Genomic DNA, 21,966 nt, shown 5'->3' with positions numbered 1-21,966 from the left:
GAGTTCAGTCTTGCTTTTAGCTCAAGCTGGCCTGCTCAAGTGGACTGTTACAGTGTGTTGGTACTTACTCTATACTGGTAAAAAACCCCACAAAGTTGCTCTAGACATCTCTGACAAAAGCAACAGCATTTTTAGTAAAGAGATGGCAAGGTGTGCAAGAAACGAATGAACTGGGCACAAGGTGCAAGGACTGCTCTCCACATTTCCTCCTTCCAGATCTGCCTGAACCAGGGTCTATTCCTGCACAGACAAGTAACATTTCATGCTATTACAGACTTCCAATTTTCCCTGTGATCAAGACACAGAAAATTCAGGGCTGAAACTAATGGTCTGTGAGGCCGAAATAAAAACGCTCTCCTTTCTACCACATACTGGTCAACATTCGCACTGATCATCTGGAAATGCCTGGGTCAGCAATCAAGCTCTCAGTGGGTTCAGAGCAACCAGTAGCTGGATTGACATTGCTTTCTAAACCATGCAGAGCTAAGGTTCCCCCTGCCTCTAGCTGACAGGTAAATTTAAGTGACTGCTTTACCATGTAAAATGCCTGCCTCTCAGTTCAAGGTCATTTTTCTTCAATCCACAGTTAGAGGTATATGGCACATTAAGTCCTGTAATTCCCCTGTCATGGTGGAGAAGGGGGGGGAGCTTTTAAGCCTGTGCAGAGCACTCAGGGTTACAGAAATAAATATGACTTTACACAGCAGCTTTCACATTCAAGATATCTCACAGTGGTTTACAAAGTAATGAGTCAGATAATAGGGCTGCAGCAGCTGTGCAGGTACACTCACTGGAAATTAATGCTGCAAAACCAGAAGTCTTAATTTTTTGATTCTCTTTATTCGCTCTTCTGCAAAACATGATAGCAGCTTCAGCCCAACTAATGAGCATCAGTGGCTTCTGCAATTTAAAATGCCCAGATTATTTGACATTCCAGTTTGTTTTAATTTCCAGATTAACTCTATGATTAAAACTCTCCATTAACTATAATACTGTTCAAGCAAAAGTGGAAAAATGCATATACCTCCCTGTCTTGGCTGCACTGAAAGGAAGGTCTCCTTGCCTGATCTCTGAACTAACTGCAAAAAAGTACCACAATTCGCAATTAGTTCAGAATCACACAACTATCTGATTTTCATCCCCCTTTCTCTCCCTCATCATTAGCTATTCTAAGCAGATCCTCAAAGGCTGATTATCAAGTGTTCTGAGAATTCCATGGTTTATTGTGCTGGCACCAGTAAAGTATATATTATAAGTAAAAATATATTTTCCTTTGAAACAAGCTATATCTTGAGGTGCAACCTGATACACTCAATTTTGTATATATGCTCCTTTCTCAGGTTCCATGGGCAAATGAACTTTCTCATTCTTTTTCTCATCTGAGTCACCTAATCCACCAGTTGTGGATTGTTTTGGAAAAATGTGCTGGTTTTATGTAGACATATTTTTCCTGGTTGACTCTGTAATCAGTTAATGAGAGTCACACAGAACAACCAGGCTGAAAGGGAACATGGGAGGTCAACTGGGCCAGCTTCCTGCTCAAAGCAGGCTCAATGCCAAAATTAGACCAAGCTATTATGCTTTTGTCCAGTCAGGTCTTGAAATCCTTCAATGATACAAAGAACCCTTCAAAACTTCCTCCAATGCCCAATTATGTGACATTAGCCTCCATTTCTTTGGGCAGAAGGCTACCAGATGGGACAGATGCTTTCAGTGAGGCTCGAGTGATGTCTGTCTAGTGCTGAGTTCTGAAAACACCGAGTCACATCAGAAATCCACATTCCAGCTACTCCTAAAGCACAGACTTCAGAACACTCACCCAGAGCTGTAACTACCTCCTTTGCTTCTGCTCACACTACTTCTGGAAAGGGATTTAAATCAACATTACACCATTTTTCTGCCTCAGCTGTTTCCAAACTTTCTGCAGTTCTCTTAACTTGTCAAGCAGCTTCGTCAGCACAACTTTGCTGCGGTACTTTTGACGGACACCAGAGACAACTGTAACTTCATCCAACAAGGCTTTTGTAATTGATTTTGACATGAAATTTCATCTCTAGATTCTGACAGAAGCTGAGTTCCTCTTCCCTGAGCTTCCTGGCGATACTGGCTGGGCAACCAGGACAACCTTCAGATTCGCACCCCTCTTCAAAGGATCATCTCATTTTTTATGCTTATGCTAAAAGGGAGGGGGGTACTCAGAGATTTTATTGTTATTGTTTCTTAACTGAAACTAAGAGGCATGGCAAAAGCTGACATAATGCAACAGTGGTGGATTGGTGGATGGAGTGAGTCTTTCACTGCAGTGACTGAGCCCCAAGACGGAGGCAGCTACAGTTATGAGGGATAAGCACCTTCCCATCAACTCCTGCTTTTATTCCTGGCAGGCTTTCTTGGCACATTCTCATTTTATAAACAGTCCTGCAGCAGCATCTGTATAATGAGCTATGCTCTGTAATAACAAGCATTCTATTTTAGAGTAACAATTAGAATTGCTTGTAGAATAGAAATGCTAAATGGGACATGCAAAAACATACGCACAACCTAAAATGTGGGGAGGGAAGAGAATTTACCATTCTCAGCAGGGCAAACAGTACAGGAAAAGCTGTGAAAATTAAAAACGTATGACTGGCAACTATAGCTTTCCAACATTAACTATTCTCCATCAGAAATATTAGCCAAGTACAGGAAAAGCTGTGAAAATTAAAACTATTCTCCATCAGAAATATTAGCCTAGTGCAAATGACGTGAAAACCCAATCAGTGGCTGAAGAGTTAAGATGCTGCACTGCCAGAGAGCACACACTGCTGTAACTGAAGTAAATGCAGCTGGGCAGTAAAACCTACCAAGGTTTCCAGTTATGCACTGGTTTATGTATACACCTTTCTATACAAAGCATCATAAATAATGCAGTTGAACTTCTCAATAAAAAAACACATTAAGTGCAGTATGCATAATGAGAGTGCAAAGCAATTCACAGTATTACATACTTGCAAAATTCTCTCTGTAACATGAATGCCTCAGTCCATTCCCACAGTATCTCATCAGGCCAATCCTCTACCATCCACCTTTAACTGAAATTGTATTTTTGTTAAATTTTTATATCACTGTACTGCTAGCAACAGCTGGGATACAACATACTTCACCAGATTTTGCCGGTTTTACAAATATACCACATATACTCCATTTGCACTGGTTATCACAGCAGCAGTGAAAACACTAATTATTTTAGTGAAGGTAATTATTCTAGCTATTATTTTAGTGAAGTGATTCTTCTAGTGAAGGCAGAGGAAATATAAAGCTCTACATTAACAAGTTCACCACAACCCCAGCAACTGAATGTTATTAACTTGCCTAAGGCCACTCAGAAAGTCAGTAGCAATGCTGGACTGGGAAAATCAGACTCTTCTCCTTCCAGTTCCGTCTGTAGCTGAAGCTCCAGATCACTCCATCTCCTTATTAGCTGCTGTAATTACCATGTGCTCTAGTGGAGCTCCCGCTGTTTAGTTTTTTATAGGCTATTTTATTATGCAAGTATATATAGGCTCTTCCTGTTTGAGATGCCTAAATCTCATTTTCTGTGCACTTAAGTTGGCCACAAACTCACATCAAGTTGGAAAAGGAATTTACCACCTGGGATTCCTGTCTTCTGAAGATACTGCTAGTTATTATAGTAGATCTATATTCCTGGGTGTCAACCTCAGGCAAGAAGGAGCTGGAAGCTGACTACTGGAGTCTTTTTATAGTCCCATGAGAGCCACAGGTGAAAGGACACAAAGGTGAGGAGGGAGAATCTTGCCTCCAACTGTCAGCTTTTCCCCCTCATGTGCTAAGGGAGACTAAACAGTTGAGAATGCAAAAGAAGGATAAAGAAGAGGAATAGCTGTTGATGTTGATTCACTATTTCCAAGATAACCAAAGTATCTTAAAAGTCAGCTTTTTCTCATTCAGAAGGAAAAGTCTGAAATGATTCAGAAACAAAGCAGTCAACTCATCTTGCATGAGTTAGCTGTCTAGCTGTTAAGACAGAGGTAGAAGACAAAGGAAAAATGAGGAGTTCTACAGGCAAACAAATCATAGCTGAGCCAAACAGAGAACGGACGAGAACCACCACCTTATGATTTCACAAAGAGTTTCAGCTTCTATAAATACAGAGCTGAATGGAATTCTTGTATCATTACAACTGCTCTTCCTGCCTCCCTGTCCCAGCAGTTGTTTCCCACTGGTCCCTGAGCTTAAACTTCAAAGCTTCATGACCTAAACCTGAAAGACATTCACACTATGAAGCGTCCATGCTGGGGGTGGGGAGGTGTTAGTGGCATTTAAATATCACAGTTGAAATTTCTTCTCCAGTTTACAATGGTTCTATATCCTCCACGTAGCAGAACTATTTGAAGTCCCCAACTCAAATCTTCCTGACACAATCTCTCACCTGGGCCATTCACAGCATAGTCTACTCACACAAACATTGTGCTTTCCCTTACTCAGCTGCAAGAGCTTTTCTGTTCCACAGATGCCATTTCACCCCGACCAGGAATCTAGCCTGTCTTATCTGTAAACACAATTTTGCCTGGATGTCCCTATGGACAAAGCAAGGGACTGGAAACCACAGCTCAGGGCTGCAATGTCAAGGCATTCTTGAAGCCAGAGAGCAATGCTTTGACAAACATGGCAGCAATTACCAGGATGTAAAGCCAAAACTATTCCTCACATTCCTGAGCAGACAGATAACACCAGAGCTGGTCCTGTAACGGTCTCAAATTCATCTCACATGATTTTGTGGAATAACTGAACTCCACACAGCAGAGCTGTGAGTCTCAGCAGCACTGCTGTACACAGTTACTGTACAGGGTTTCAGTCATATCACTTATTATTTCTCCCAGAAGAAACTATTTTTTCCTTGCAGTCTCCAAAGTAAGAATATTGTAGGATAGAATTATATTACCCAGTGAAAAGAATTAGTGGCAGAGACAGAACAGTACCCCTGGACCTCCAATTCACATTCCGACTGTATCACCCTCCAATACGATTTTTCAAAGCCTTCAGTTTCAACCTTAAACATACAATTTACGTTCTACATATTTAAATTTAACAGATTGATCAAATCACAAAAAAGTTTTCACCTGTAGAGCACAGCACATATGAATCAGAGAGGTATGACCAAAAAGGCAGAGGATTCCAGAAGAATTAGCAGTCAGCTTTGGAAAGACCGTGTACACAAGAAAGGAAAAATCCACAGGTGTCTGCTCTGAATTCCTTGAAAATATAGGGAAAAAGAATGGGAATTTAAAGGTATCAGATTAGAGAAAGTTTGGCAAGCGTAGGTTGCATATGGGAATTTTCCCATTCAAGGCAATAAATTTTCTCTGACTCAAAGCACTGGAAGACAGATGAGAAACCTTTCACTGCTTTGTAAATTATGAGAAACACACGGGACCAAAATGAATACTCAGCTTAGGAAAGCAACAGAAATAAGAGATACTTACTAATTCTGATCAGAATTCTTAATAATGTGCATTAAATGCTCAAAGGATGTTAATACAAGAACATGTTACTTGCTCTCACAGAGGAGATCTTCCCAGTCCCTGAATTTCCAGCAGCAGGCACAGGAGGGGTGTGGATGGTGCCATTAATCAATCAGTTCTACTCATTTATTCACAATACGACAATCAGAATTAATGATGGAAGGGAGCTGGAAAGGGCAGGTGAGCGCTTGAGTCAACTTGTCAAGATTTAAAGAAAGCAAATTAAAGCAGCAGTGAAATGCGAACTGCAGCCAATCTTAATTACAAACTAAAGCCAGAGTAAAGTGAGGTTTCTCTCTCCTTCTACTACATGTTGCCTTTAGCTGAAGACAAATTGCTGGCACTTTTGTAATCTACTAAGTTAAAGTCATTACCCTGACAGTGCCAGGAAGTCTAATTTCCTGGAGCAGTAATACAAAGATTTATAAGGGAATTTAAACACTCGCCTTCTGGAATAGAAAATCTATCATCAGCATGAGGCTACATGGAAAGTGACTGAGAATTTCAGATAATGGAGAAGAAGAAATTTACCTGCTGACAAGTTCATCCAAAATCTCATTCCCTGCCTACATAGGCTGCTGACCAGGGTAAGTGTACACACAAAGCTGAGCTTTCAGATAAATTCAGCTTGTCTTTGACGTCCCCATTGCAACAAAACAGACTTCTTCAATTATATGCACTTTTAACACTAGTTCAGTATTTCAGCACAACTCTCTCCTAAACTTATGTTCCCATTAAAATGGAATCAAACTTAAATAATAAAAAAGGAAAAGAGGAATTAATAAGCAGCTTAATAACTGCTTTCAAGGAGAAAATGAGCTAGCTCATCCACCAGGCTGAAATCTACCTGCACGTCTCGTTATGGCTGAAGATTTTCAAATCCCTAATGAGATAAACTGAAATGAGGGCTGAACTTCAACACCCAAAGCTCCATAGAGCAGCTACTGTTCTGCCCTCAGACATATACACACATAAACAACAAGCCATGAGATTTGCTTAAACCAGACAGCACAGAGGTCTGGATTTAATTAGGAATAACCTAATGCTGATTCCACATTAAAAAACTGTTCTGCTCTTCTGGACTTTCTCCTCCCATACTCCAGCACTGAGGAACAGAGGTGGACAGTCCAACACCTTCACACATGAGGATTAAATGTTACATCCCCTGTAATGCATTTGGGGGGCTGACACACATCAGCCCTGATTCAGCTCAGAAAACCTCACTGCAGAGGTAGTGCCATCTGAGACACTGCTTTCCCCTGCACAGATATGATTAATCCTCATCTTCCCCCAGTGCCTGAGCCTCCTGCCACTGTTCCTGCTCAGAAGTGAAGGACTCTGTGAACAAAGCACAGGAGTTGTACTATGCTACGTATTTAATGTGTACACAGGAGAAATCAGCGCTGTGGTAGTGCAGAGGAGAACACGCTGCAGAGGAGGCAGCCAGCACCACTATCACTGACCTACTTTAGACTGGGGAAGGAATTTCAGTAAGACTTCCCTCCCCTCACAGAAGCAGCAATTTTTGAAAGCCCTAAATTTAGCAAGGTTCTGAGAACAGCATTCATAATTTCTTGTCAGTGCTGTTCCCTTCTCTATGCAAGCTCATATCACTTTCCCCCAAAATTTATACTCTCTCTCTTTGACTGTCAGGAAAAAAAATATGCTCCTTTCAACAAAGAGGAAACAAGAAGCTTCTCTTTCACAATCTTTCCTCACGAGGACAGGAGTACTCTGGACACTGCCAGGGCATATATATTAATTTTTTAATATCAGATGAGACAGCTTCTGAAAGCACTGCAAGTTGTCCAGTCTGACATTATCCAGTTTGCCACAGATAACAACCCTGAACTAGAAGCCTTCCCCTGCCAGAATGCCTAGCACATAAAATTATTAAAGGCTTAAAAATGGTTTCAGGGCTGCTCAAATCATGTGCTGCAGCAGAACCTGATTCCCATTAAAAGACCAGGAGCCATCAGGAAGAGACTAGTTCATCACTCTGAAAAAGAGAAAAAGAGAACTGCCTTCCTTCATTCATTCCTCACCAGAACAAACAATTTCCAGAGGGGGAAAAGTGAAATACTAGCATATAAACTAGGTTACAACTCAGAGGACCCTTTGGATCATTCAGGATATGAAGATGCTCCTAAGATGTTGTAGCAGCAGAACAGATGTTCTGAAGGACTGAGAAACCTCTGCACAGACACTAGCCAGTCCCCACCCACAAATGACAGAAGTTTCTGGTTTTATAATGTTTGGCTGCAGGACAGGCAGAGATTTCTAATTTGGAGTCAAAATGAAGTTTCCAGAACTGATAGAAAATAGGTCTGGACTCGTCTGCTGCTACTAGTCCATGATTTTTCAAGTGATCATGAGCATATTCTCAATTAAGTTCAGTGGTCATAACTAGGAGCACCTCATGGGGAAACCATGATGTCAAGTTGTTGAAACCACATCTTTAGACACCCAGATAAGCTCCATGGATGTTGACTATAAGATTACAGGAAACTTAACACTACATCCCAATATTTGTTAACTACCACAAAGTTCATTTGCTGCATTGAATGTACAAATCTTATTACTGCAGTTTCATTTGCTCACAAAGATTCCAGCTGAAAACTCACTTTAATATGGCTTTAATAATACATGAAAGAGATTAATCTATAATTGTTGATTTTTGAAATAGCACTTCATCATGTCACTCAATCTGAGTGCTTTTGATCATTAAAACTTGCATGATTTTTCCATCTCGGTAACGAGGTTCTGCCTCAGCTGAGAGCTGATCTCATCAGAGTCAATTATCCTCTATAGAAGAGATCTGACCAGAGTTCTTCAGGGTTTTAAAACTGCAATTTTATTTTCTTTATTTCAGTGAACAATTTAAAGTTCAAGCAACCTTGTTAGAACCTTTACTATCCAGGAATTCTCAAGTAAATGAGATGCTTGGCAGGAAAATACCACCAAAAAAGTGAACAAAAACGCATCAATGTCTTGTTTTTTTTACTCTTAGCACACAAGTCAATAGTTACTTTTAAAATAAGCCCTTTTCCATGTCAAAGTGCTTCTTTCAAAATGCTGTGGGATTAATCTCCTGACCTTATCTATCATGAGATATGTAATCTATTTGACTTTGATTAAAGGGGGTATCTCAAAATTATCAGACAACCTCTTCAGGAGTGTGAGATTTCTAGCAATTGAATATGATAACAAGCTGTGTAAGCTCAGAGACAGATCCATCTCCCATCAGATCAGCACATCACTTCTGCCATTAACAGAGCCACATGAAAGCTTTCAATCTTATTTTAAAGAAAGCTATGCAAGGTGCATTTCCTTGCAGAAATTCTTGATTTCCATTTTTTCCCTCTAGTGGCACCTCCATTCCAATCATATTTACGAAGGAATGCAAACGCTGAAGCCTTTGCTATATTTTGCATTCTTTTCTTTTCCTGCATCCTAAAGGCGTCTCCTTGCTCTGCACTGTAATCAGCTCCCAGCCTGAACTGATGGCAGCCAGTGAAGGCTGGCTGGAAGTTTCCTGCAGCTCTCTAAATAGGATGGTACTGCAGCTTCTGAGAGGTTCCTTAATATCTTGCATTATTTCACAAGATACAGAAGACCTTGCGCAATAATGCACCAAGTGAAAATCGGTGTTTAGACATAAGACTAGAAACTGCATCCACTATAAAGAGTGTCTATAAATAGATTCGATTTATCTACATCTCAGGATTAGTTTGCATATCATCAATCAGAGTTTCACTGTGAATTTGAGTGCAGCACTATGTATATGTATAATTATTACACCATTACTGACTACCAGCACATCTCTAAGGATCTCGGACATGGCCTCTGTTGTTGCTCTCAGTTAACAGCAAGGAAATTGAAGCACAAATAAGTGGACTGGACCAAGGCCACCAAAAGAGCACAATTCAGGTATCCCAAGTCCGTGGATCTCTCCACTGAGTCAGATTTGTCTCTTTACACTCCCCAAAATTCTCTACGTGATGCAGCAAGAGTTTAAAAATTTTCTTCTGAGGATATTCAGGTAGTTCTGGGTATTCAGAGCTCGTTAAGGTGAGGCTGACAGGGTGGCACAGCAGCAGTTGCCATGACAATGGCTGGATCTTTGCAGAGACATTGCACACACTTCAAATCAAAACCTGTGCAAGTCTCAAAACACCATCCAATGCTCTAAGAATTCTGATAAAATCCCAAATCACCTCCTAATCTCGAATTTAAAACAGTACCATGCATGCAAGAAGGGAATGCAGATTGTGAAAGATTCCACCTCTGCCAGAGCTAAAATACAAAGGCACAATGCAGAAGAATTTTTCTGTGAACCTCCCAGATTTTAGAAAACCACAAGTACTGCTCACTTCAGACAGGGAGGAATACTGTGTTCAGGGAAAGACTGAGTATCAGTAAAGGCAAAAATCCCCAATCCCTGCTGTCACCCAGGTCCAAAGAACGCTGAAGAATGACAGAGATGCCAGGGAAGAGTAAGGTTTAGTGCCAAGCACTCTCACCGAGTGCATTTCAGAACTCCTTACAGTCAGGTGTGATGCAGGTTGCAAATGCAGCTGTAGGGGAGGAGAGCCAGCACTCACCCCTCTCTGGAGTTACAATCACCTAACACCAAATCAGACAGGCTTCTACAAGATTCCACCAATTCAGCAGTCTTAGATAAAAATTCATATCCAGTATTCAGCACTAGATAACAGCATGCACACATATATCCATTATCTCAATTAACTGGCTACAAAAGAAAGAGATCAGCCTGATATGCTCATGTCTCAAGTCCCTTTAAGAGCCTCCAGCTCCCAAGCTACTTGTTATTTCCAAAAGCACAAACATTAGCATTACCTTTTGCTGCTTCAGACCGCTTAGGCAAATCAAGTGTATCAAAATTCCTGTCCAAATCCCCATTCTTCTTTCCTGTGCAAAAAAGAAGACAACAGATGGAGAAGATTGTCAGTATACTGACAGGTAAGTTACTGTCATGTGCATCTACAAGATGGGAGAAGATACAGACCCAGAATATAAATCACAGACTGCTACCCATAATTGTGTGTATCTGACTGGCAGACCAGCTGCACAGCTGTGGCTTTAGCATGAGCAAACTTAGGGACAAACACCCATGCTGCTTTCATGTTGACCTGCAAACATGCTTAACACCAGTGTTTCAGAGAGTCTTAGGAGTGTTTTAAACCTTGGAAAATGGTGCCATTTCCCTTCTTGGCAAAGCTGTGCCCCTCCCTTAGAAGCCCCATGTTTACTTGTTTTCACAAAGGAATTTTTACCTGAAGCTTAGCTCAAGCAAAAACTCAGCAGCAGAGCAAGAAAACAACAGCTTTGCTTTGCAGCCTTTATTCTCAATGCAACAGCCAGGCAGGAAGACCTAGATTTAATACATTGTACAGACAGCAGCCAACAACTTAACCTTGAATTGCTCTTCAATCGACAAAGTGTCATTTTTGCTATTTATTAGAAGCTAATGGAAATAATTCCATACTTTTGCTAAGAAACAGTGTCAAACTATTACATCAGCTTTAATTTATACAACCTTTACATAGAGCAGAACAAAACCTGCACTTTTAGTCAAGTTTGAGAATTCAAGGTTATGTAAACACATGGGGAGGGAAGGGTTAGTTTCCATGCCCCCAAGGAGACACACTGCCTTGGGTATGCCCACATGGATGCTGTGGGACAAGCAGGAACTTTGCCATCAGAGGAATACTGGCAGCAGAGAGAGAGATTTGGTAGGCAGTGCAAGAATCTGCATGGCTTCTGATCACAGCAGTGTACAATTTAGCTTTCCCAAATTATTCTGAGAGGGGAAAACTCAAGTTATTTAGTCCCTCTCCCTCCAGAGCAGGGAAGGCAGGTGCAACGGGATGAATTCAGACAACCCAACTGAGGCTGCCAGAAATGGCTTCTGCACAGGGACTACCAGGCTGTTAATGGAGGTTTTACAGAAAGGGCTGGAAGCTCCAAAAGTCAGGCTGCTTAAAAGCAAACAGAAAAATGGTCCTTGAAAATGTAGTGGGGAGATTAGTCTGAGTCTTGTCTGCCAAGAGGTCACAAGATGGGAAAGGCCAGTCCCTGCCTTGTTACAGCAGAGGGCTGGTACATGCACAGTAAATTCAATGGGTCACTCTACCTTTCCTCTTGAAAAAAGGATAAAAATACTCAGTACCATACAGAGAAGAATAAGAGCTTTTAAATACCTTTATGAATATTTAGGAGTAACATTAAGAGGGGAAAACCCCCCCTTCAAGGTAGTATTCCATCCTCTCCATTTCTTTGGGAGGGGATGGAATCCCACTTTTTTCTTTTGAAATGCCAACACAGAATACCAGCCAACTTCAACTGTTGTGCAAAACAAAACATGCACCTAGAAGTTCTGCTGATCTGAAGTAATTTCCTTAACTGAAGTATGTAAAAGTCCATCTAAGCTGCCAAAGGGTCACGCAGCCAGGTACCACAGCACTCCTTGAAAGATATCTTTTCTAAAGGAAGGGACAGGAATTGGTGGCACTTCACAGCCTTCCATCAAGTTTTTGCTCTGCAAAAGGAGCAACACATTGCTTGGGAAATAAAATACCAGAAAGAAGTGCTGCACATCACCAAAAGACTTTGCACTTCATAATAGCAGCTGAACCCAGTTACTGGCTGCAAACCCTTGTTGACCCTTAGGGCACTGACAGGAAAAAGCAGGGCAGAGGGAATTAAAAGGAAAAAAGCATTCAAGGAAGGAAGTCAGTGTAGGAAAGATTACAGACTTAAAGCAGACCCATAAATGTGACTCCATCTTATCTACAAGTAGAACAAACGGTTTTTTCACATGACCCCAAATTTCATGTCTCTGCCATTAGATAGTTTAAACCTCAGAACATGTTCTCAGAGAGCCAGACCTTACTTGACACAACTACTTATTTCAAAAGTTCCCTCTATAATTTAAAGGTTGGTTTGGCAGTTCTATCATCAGCTCTGCAGAACTGAGATGGCACAGTAAGAGCTCCCTTCTTCCCAGTGGCAGTGTTTTTAGTAAGCACTGTGTTTGTGCACAACTTGTTAAGGAGGAATTGTCCAGGAGTGCAGTGTTGGCTGCTACTTTTGAGCTGGGAATGCCAAAGCAGCTGCCTATTTACTGACCCATCTTTCATAAAGACAGCACCCTCCACCTGTGCTCTGGGCTCCTCAGTTGCTGTCTCTCCATTTCTGGGCCAGACAGCAAACACTGGCTGGTTTGGAGGAGCCTCTGCTGGTTTGCATCTCAGCCCTATAAGGAACTCCCACCTCGCAGGCCAAAGCCCATCTGTTCAAAGAAAAGCTGCCAGCTGCTTGCAAATGGCAGCAGTACAGAACACAGAACTCTGATCAAGGGGATTTCAACTCTACAAATTACTTGCTTGTTTGGAAATACCCCAAGCACCCCAAGCATTTCCAGGGCTTTTCTACAGGACAAGGTGAGCAAGCTGCAAGAACACTCCAAACCAAATCCATCCAGAAAGCAGAGGTTTCAATCTGAGGCCCAGCAGCTATTTTTCTTGTTTGAATTTCACAAATACTGGGGAGTTTCTAAATAGGTGACCAAATATAGCAATTCAGGAGTCTACCGATTAAAACCCTTTCAGCCATCTCCATGCACCCCTGATAACACAAAAAAATCAGCATCACTGCCAGATTCTATAGCTCTGAACACCCTGCTCTGTCCCTTGAGCCTGTGCATTTGTTCACAACAGGGATGTGAACACACACACAACCCATGTGGCTGGGATTTGCAGGGAGCACACCACTGCCTGGGGATCTTCACAGTCAGGTTGTGCACCACAGGGATGCTGAAATCACAGCACAAACTACACTTGCAGTAGGAGAGAAGCTGAAGATCTGTTTTTGTACATTTCAATTTCCACCCAGGTTTCCAGGTTTTCCAGCCTGAGGCGTGTTAGAGAAAAGCCAATGCTGGATGAGAAGCATAGCTCCAAACTTTGCCAAGAGACAGTATTGAATAGGCCTGCTGACAGGCCTGCTTTACGAGACCCGGCTGTAGGACTGGCACAGCACTCTGGTTTGGGAAAACTGCCTGACATGAGACTTGCTTGTGCAAGATGCAATTTACAGTCTCTGAAACAGAGGGATTAAAATTCTTCCCCTCTTCCCCCTTGCTACTTTTCATTATGTAAGAAACAACCAAAACATGACCTTCAGCATTTTCCATCTGTCAGAAACTCGGCACAGACTCTGAAGTGTGACCCAGTGTTATTAACCACTAATGTTGTTGCTGATCTTCCTCAGATGTCGTTTTGCTTTACCATATAATCAAACCATGGTGCAGCCAGACCATTTCTGCTGAAGGATTAATTCCCAAATGCTTTCTTTCTGGTCAAATAAAAGTTTAAGGGAAAGTGCTTCTTCATAAGAGTCTCACCTTATCCTCCCTGGTGTTCAGTAATACAGCCACTGAGATGGCCACAAAGAAATGACAGAAACGAAGGGCTGAGCTCTGTCCTGCCAACAAGCCCGTCCTCCACAGCCTCACCACTCACAGCCCAAAAATCAGTGTTCTGCAGAGCACCATTTGTTGGGTGGAGCAATTAGATTTTGGTTGGTTGGTTTTTTCCCCTCCCCAACATTTCTCCTTTGGTCCAACCCTCCAGAACCCATGATCTGAAGCAAGTGTCACAACCTGAAAACGCCCCTGCCTTCACCCTACAGTGGTCTCAGTGACAGAGTCGCCCAGGCACACATAGCCTATCAACTTCCCAGCCAAGGGAACCTTTAGCCTTAGATTTGTGTCTTCCAGGTACAGTTTTACTTGCTGGGATGAGAAACTGAAGTTTATCCCCTAGACAGGTACTGAGGCAGCTTCCTCCAGCTCCTGTGTGTGCCAGTGCCAGAGCTGCAGCAGCCCAGGCACGTGCCCAAGCAGAAGTACCAAGCACCCCTGAGAACACACACCGAAGCTGCTGCAACTCACAGCTCCTTCCACCTCCCAGAGCAGCCAGCAGAGCCTTCCATCTGACAGGGCTGGGGACACAACCCACACCTGGGCGTTCCTGCTCTCCTGGGCTCAGCACGCCAGCTGCACAGCAATTCCCCTACTGCACTTACACCAAGAATGAACAAATCCTTGTATTTTCCATTTGTGGTATGGAAAGACCAAACTGCAAACGCTCCCTCAGAGGATTTTTCCATGTCTGCTGAAATGAACAGGAGGTTGTGCTGGGGGAGCAGGAGGAGGTGGATGAACAAGACCTTGATCTCAGCTCTTAGCCTTGCATGTGAAAGCTGAACAAAGCATGTTATGGTGATGATGAAAAGAAAGTATTGCAGACTCACCTTGATTGAACCACTCCTCTAATTACCAGAAAAGCAGCAAAAGGAAAACAAAAATTTACAGGATGAAGAAAATACAAAGGAACAGTCACAAAGAGGCAGAATTTCACAGAACAGGTTCAAAACCTGAGTATTACAAGACTACAAAAGTTTCATCAATTAAAAAACCAAACCAAGGTATTTCATGTACTCTCTATTGTTCCTGCTAAAAAACCACAATCTTTCTTTGCACAGCTTTTTTTTTCCCTTTTCTTTCTCTTTTTATTAAATGAAAAGGTGCTCATAGAATTGAGGGGACAGAAGGATGACTAGCCCTTTGCAGAGGTGTTTGAAATGCTGTGATCAATGACCATGAAATAAAATAAAATAAACATGGAAACACTGTAAGATTAAGTGAACAAGAAAGGAGAGAACAGATTGATTTTGAAGTTCTAGACTGAAAAAATTAAGGTAGGTTCAGACCAGTATCCACATAAATTTAACAGTGAGACAAGGGAGCTTCTCTTTATGATTTTAAAAGCACATTTATGAATGGATTTTAACTTTTATTTTTGAAGCACAACAGTCATCTGAGACCCTCCATTCTTTTGATCTACATCCTACGAGCTGTGAGCTCAGTATTATCACCAGCTGATTTCCCTCAAGGGAACAGCACACTTTCCAAAGACGACTGCAAAAAGGTGGAAATACCCATTAAAATGTATTGTCTTTTCCTGCCAAACACACAGAGCCAAACCCAAGCTGTCACTGAGTGCCTGCACTGCTTGCTGCAATCCACAGGCTCACCCCCAGAATCAGATGATTTGGAGACCAATTTGCCCACAAAGATGTGACCTGATGCTTCAGCTGATGAACAGAAAGTACCTGGGAGCACAGCCCCAGGAGAGGAATCTCTAGGTGGGCCCAGGCAGACACCTGGTGTGGGACACACACCTGGGAGTGCTCCTGTCACTGTCATCAAGGGTGGAGGACAATTCTCCCTCAGCACAACACCCTCCTCCCACAGGCCACTCAGAACTTTAACGGCTGAAAGTGTTCCCATGGACTGTGCTGCTCTCAAGCAAAGCAACACCACGGACTGCAGGTGGCAGGAACAGGCTCGAGTCAGCACACATGCAAGGTTTTCAAAAGGTATCACACTGCAGGTTCAGTCACTCTCTGTGAGAACAGGCTAGCCAGGCAGGCAGAATTACTTCTTTAGTTCCCCCCCCAGTCTTTAGAAGATTCCCATCAATTTTTTATTTTAAACAGTTTAAATGTAGTTGATGACAGACTCGTCTGCAAAAGCAAGTTCACACTGTGATGACTTCCCTAACACATATGGAAACACGTAATATTTTAATAACTTGTGCAGATCAGATCAAAGAGCAATGTGCAGCACAGAGTCCATCAAGTTCAAACAACTCCATATCAGCTCTTTAGGGGCAAAACCCTTCCTTGTACCTGGGTATAAATAATAAGCCAGGATATGTGTACGCATGAATGAGGAGAATGAAGCCTAGATAGAAAATGGAATTAATTATCTCTGAATTCATCTGAATAGTCACTTCTCTAAGAAAGGAAACAGAATTCAGTCTAGAATAGTAATTTCTCTAAAACAACAAAGAAAACTGATATAATTTGAGTGTCTCCTTGTAAAGGAAACATTGAAGGGGGGTTACTGGGACTATTAATCCTCTCATAATGAAACTCATTTGCAACACTCATGCCCCAGAGGAGAGAACAGGTCTAAGAGTGACTGACAATTAAAAGCTACAAAATCGTGTTTGCAATTTAAATTACTGAAATAGTGACTGGATTGGGAGGTTGTATATTTTGGTTGAGTGGGAGGGGAGGCTTTTAGGATGTTTTCAAGTATGAGAGTCTGGAGGCACGGAAGATGTACAGGCAGGAGTGCCATGCACGGGGATGGATGGATCCATGCTGGCTTGGCTTCCCGAGAAGGGCACACGTGCTACCCAGCCAGGCAAGGGGACTGAGCAGAGATGTGACAGATGCAAGAACACAGCAATGCAGAGGAGAGGCAGAGCACATCCACCTTTTTCCAACAGCAGAATGTCATCAGCATGCAGCATTCCTGTTTAAAGCCAAACCAAATTACAGTACCGTGGAAAAAAGAATCCCAAACATCCAATTGTGATGCAACACAGGAGATAAACACATGCCAGGACACTGCAAACACTCCACATACTGCACCATCCTAAATGAGCACGATGAATGTGCTTTCAAGAGCAGGACTGCACAGCAACATTACCCCCAAACTAATTTCTAGTTCTGAGTTTTCGCAACACATACCTTTAGCTTTTTTTCCACCAAAACAACCAGCATCATCTTTCTTCTTCTTCTGGGAGCCTCCTGTGCCTGTAGTCTGACCAGCATCTAGTTCTTGGTACTTATCAGCTCCAGGGACCTCTTTGTGGACGTGATAGGAAAGGTTCCGCATGATGCACACACAATTCTCCACAGACTGTTACAAAGAAATTTATGTTATATGAAATATTGCACCCTCTTACCTGCAAACCATTGTATTGTACAGAGGAGGGTTTGGGGAAATTAAAAAAAGAAGGCTACCCATCCCAGGAAAACCATGTAGCTCTCAAGGAAGATTTAGTCAAGACCCTTAAATTAAAGTTCATTCTTCTTCTAAACCCCATTTTATTTTTCCAAAAGGGAAGCGCTTTATAAATAGTATCCATTCAAAATGAAAACTCTCTAATCAAAAATACCACTTGATCTTACATAAAGAATACAATTCACCAAAAGATCAAACACACAGCAGAAAATGATCATATAAGGATCTTATTTTAATCCAAGTCTCTCTCTCGTTCTTCCAACATTTACAATCTCCAAGGGGCCCATTTTATTAAATTTTCTCTGGGTCAGAACCTAGGCCTTGTGAGGATTTCAATGGGAACACACGTTGTCCTGTAGTAATAGCTAATCCACAGCACATCGGGTTCTGACAAGAGCAGTGCTCTGTAGGTTGCAATGGAAACCACCAGGTGGTTACAAAATCCACTTCCAAAATTACCTGATTAAGTAACAGGGCTTTGTAACCCCCTTGTTCAGGCCATCACATGGTGAGACACAGAATAAAATAATGATGCTTTACAAACTTTCTGGTGTTATAAAGAAATAGCATGCTCTTTTTTTAAACAGGTTAAAGTTATGATATTCCTCATGCATATAAATACACTTTTAAGTGCCATGGGATGAGATGACGATAAAAACAGATTAATAAAATCTGCATCAAAAAAAAAGCCACAGTGAAAGTGCTGCAGGTCTGAAGACATTTCTTAATGTCTAAGCACTTCAGTCTTCAGAGATGGTGCTGAATAAAGTCTTTAAAATGGGAACTGACTCCTTTGCTGCTTTGTGCAAATGGGACTCAATTCTGATTTGGAGACTGCACTTATAAATGCCAATTAAGTAATGCAGAACAATAGCAATAATGTCACTGACAATAAAGGACCAGTCTCCTCACCTCTCTCAGCAACCAGCCTTTGCTCCCCTCATCAGCCATAGAGGGAAACACAGCAGCATCCTGCTGTACCCCATCAGCACTACCACTGAGAGCAGACATGAGAGGACAATTACTCTATTTTCTGAGGCAAGCATAATCCTCTTCTGATACCAGCAAACAGAAGTTGGATCCCAGTGCAACACTTCAGCATAAATTGATGCCAACTATGTTTAAATACTCAAATTCACCTTATTGTCTGTGTCCTTCTTGCCAACTGCAGACTGCAGAGCATGCAGGAGGGCATCCACCAGGCCATCACACTCTCTCAGTCTTCTGCGTGCTTCTGCTCCATCTGAACTTACATTCCTGACAGGAGAGAGTTGAAAGAAAATTCAGCCCTGTAACCTTCACTATAAAGTTCTTCACTATAAAGGTCCACTGATTTATACTACAATTATTAAGAACTCATCATCTTGGACGAAAAATTAGGAGGCCAAGTAGACTGACAAACCTATTAAATCTCAGTAAAGTATGGGCAATGCATGTCTGCAACTCTCTGAGCCTGAACAAAAAGGGGAACACAATCCCAGAGGTACCTACAAACACCTTCTCTGCTTTGCTGGCGAGCCCAGGGACTCACCTTAAACCAGGCTGGAGTCTGCAGAGCAAACAGGATGCAAACCAAAATTTTAATTTCAAAACCAGCACTTCCAAACTGAAAGATACTTTCACCACCTTAGGAAAAACATGCTAAGTCACAAGATTGCTCAGCAGTACCATGGCCAGAAAGTGAAAAAGCTGTGCGCAGCACATTCATTACCAAGTCTGGGTCAGTCAACTTTAGTAAGGAAATGATGACAGCTTACATGGCTTTGAATTTCTCAAAACTCTGCACAAGAGAATGGCACAGGTAGAAGAAGCAAGACAGAGTGGAAGATTACTTGGAATTGTTAAAAGTTACACTTATCAATGACTGCAGAAACTGTCAGAGGGGACCTTTAAACTTGGCCTCAACTCATCCAGCGAGCACAAACTGATACCCCAGCCTTGCATTAAGCATCAATCTGCCATTACCCAAAAAATAAATAAAATTCAAGTCAATTTTCCAAATGCCACCTTCCCCCCACACCCCCCTTTTCTTTAGGGGGAAAATGAAGTGACAAAATTATTCTTAATCGTGCTCACTGACCAAACCTGTATGGAAGCTCTTCCCAAAGCTGAAACACAGTAATTCCAACAATAACACACACAACCTTTCAACTTTCAGGTCTTTGAATTGCACAAAGCTAGGTAAGGTTACCTCTCAAAAGCTCAGGACACCATCATTACTTTCTGTTATCAGGATCCTGCAGTCAGTTTTTGCTTTTAACTAGAGGGACTGCCAATCGCCAAGTAATTAACAAATCAATCATGGTCCCCCTCCCGTGTCCCGGTCATCTGGGCAGGCTGCTGTGTCAATTAGACAGCTAAGAAAATCCACATTTTATCAGAGACCTCTCAAAATCTGAAGGTACTTAATTGTGAGCTGGTTGCTGTAACAGCACATTAACTTTCAATTAGGAAAACAAATTAAATGCACAGATAAACAAATTCTTTTCTCAAATCCTAACAGCTTCACCTCTAGCAATGGATAATAGAAGGCAGGTAAAGTGGGTATTAAAATGATTCCACAGGATAGATGGAAGAGAATGCTACTGCTGTTTTCCCATCTCCAATTGTACTAATCCTTTTGTATCAAAAACACAAATGTGAATTTTAATGCTACGTCTTTATGAAACTGAAATTAGAATTCAAATTCTCTGAGATACCTTTCAGGAATTATAACAATAAATGATAGCAGCTCCACCTTCAAGCACATCTATTAATGTGGAACACTACTTGTTAAGCTTCAGGGTGACAGAAATGCACTATAAATGGTCTTATCTGGAGCTGTGTATCACATTTTTTATTCCCTCATTAAGTCTCACAGCATTAGAATTCACAAGCAACACTGTCAGACTAAAGGCAGAACAGCTCAACCTTCTCACCTTCCTTGCCCTATGGCCCATTCAGAAGAGATTTTTCTCTGGTTCATTTGTGCTAACACACTTGCACCACATTTGTTTTACACTTTGGTTATGAACAGCATCACAGTATTGTGTATCCTGCTTTCTTACTTCTTGACCTGTACTGGGGCTAATATCAAGGTAGACATTGATAACATTATGATTGAAAAAAATATTATAATACTGTATCAGTAAGAGTGTGGCCTGCTGATATCCCTGTCTCTTCAACTATAGAAGAATTTACTGGAAATTAATGCCTTGAGAAAAAAATTCCCACATCTATCACACATAAATAAGCATGAAAACTCTGCAGGATCAAGTTAATAGCTAATTAATGCTATGACTAAGTTATCTAGACATCAAACTTTGCAGTTTTAATGTTTTAACTAGCACATCACAAAATGTATCCTTATGAGCATCTCATGCAGAAACATCTGCTCTATAAATACACAACTCTTGGGATTTTGTTAGTCCTCCCTCCTTGGGTAATGAGCTTCCTGCAGCCCCTGGGATTTATCTGCCATGGAAGAACAAACCCCATTTCCTTGTCTGTAACTGTACCCCAGACCCAGTGAGAGCTCAGCTCCCACTCTTGTCCCAGCAGTCCAGGCAGATCTCAGACAGACAAAGCCCAGGGAGATCAGCACCTGCATCATGAGACTGCTCTTCCTGCTGCAAAAGGCAGTGACGAGCTCCCAAACCCCATGGAAATATTTGCATTTTAGATCCATGCCACAATCTCTAAGCTCTAAACTAAGGTGGGCCCTATGAAAACAATGACAGCATCCTTTGACTAAGTTCTCATCTGACCATCCCATGAGAAGTGCTGCCAGGTTTGGTTTCCATTATCCAAAGACACCTTCACAAGTCCATGCAACCCAGGAAAATTCCAGGCTGCATTTCTGCCATGGCCTTAAGACTCCATCATCCACCTCCTTGAAAAGCATCACCTGGTAGTCATTGGTCAAATTCATCTTTGGTCTTCAGGAGGGGCTGAAGCATGAAAACAAAAGGGATGACACAGACAGGAGAGCTACTGCTGGCACTGGTCATGAAAAAGGACAGAAACTGCCATGGAATAATCAACCTGATAGCACACTCCACTGACAGGAGTCAGGAAAAATCTCTTCCCGTTTCACATCTGCACTGGGATTGTTCTGCATCTTGTATCTGTTAAATGTGATGGAATGGAAGATGTAACCAAACCATTGTCCAAAGGAAGCTTTCAAAGCAAGGTTTCTGAACACCCTTCTTCCAAGAGTGATGGAAATCAACAAACATGACTGATTCCAGCAGTTCACAGAGGATTTGCAGTCCTTTTACACAGGGCAACACTCCACAGAAGGAATGCAGAGCCTCAGCCAGGCCAGAAACTCCTGCACTGGAGATAGGTAACATATGGCATCCAGACTTGGAGAAAGGAGAGAGCTTTGCTTTTCATTTAACTTTTCTACACATTAGTCAAGTACTGCTATACACCAGAAGTAATTCTTCAGGGGATGGAGTGTTTCACACAAGACACCAAAGAGAAAGGCAGCTGAGACCCCAGCTGAGGTGCTGCTAACTCTGTTACTTAGGAGACAGGCTGCCATGCAAGACC

At 41.9% G+C, this 21,966-nt stretch overlaps 1 protein-coding gene across 18 annotated transcripts in view; it reads right to left on the bottom strand.

Moving 5' to 3' along the window:
- The window catches only part of ARVCF (ARVCF delta catenin family member), a 245,741-nt gene that overhangs the window by 32,105 nt on the left and 191,670 nt on the right, over positions 1–21,966 (bottom strand). For 15 of the 18 annotated variants that reach the window (XM_031057499.1, XM_031057500.1, XM_031057498.1 and 12 more), the window contains 4 exons: positions 18,570–18,687; positions 17,154–17,325; positions 14,862–14,879; positions 10,383–10,454 (listed from right to left, as the gene is read on the bottom strand). In XM_031057499.1, coding sequence (XP_030913359.1) covers positions 10,383–10,454; positions 14,862–14,879; positions 17,154–17,325; positions 18,570–18,687 — 380 coding nt within the window. The remainder of the gene's footprint in view (positions 1–10,382; positions 10,455–14,861; positions 14,880–17,153; positions 17,326–18,569; positions 18,688–21,966) is intronic. The other 3 variants (XM_031057502.1, XM_031057505.1, XM_031057504.1) reach the window with 1 other exon arrangement.

Source organism: Geospiza fortis, unplaced genomic scaffold (genome assembly GCF_000277835.1).
Source record: "Geospiza fortis unplaced genomic scaffold, GeoFor_1.0 scaffold408, whole genome shotgun sequence".
Taxonomy (NCBI): Eukaryota; Metazoa; Chordata; class Aves; order Passeriformes; family Thraupidae; genus Geospiza; species Geospiza fortis.
This window is presented reverse-complemented; position numbering and strand designations above follow the sequence as displayed.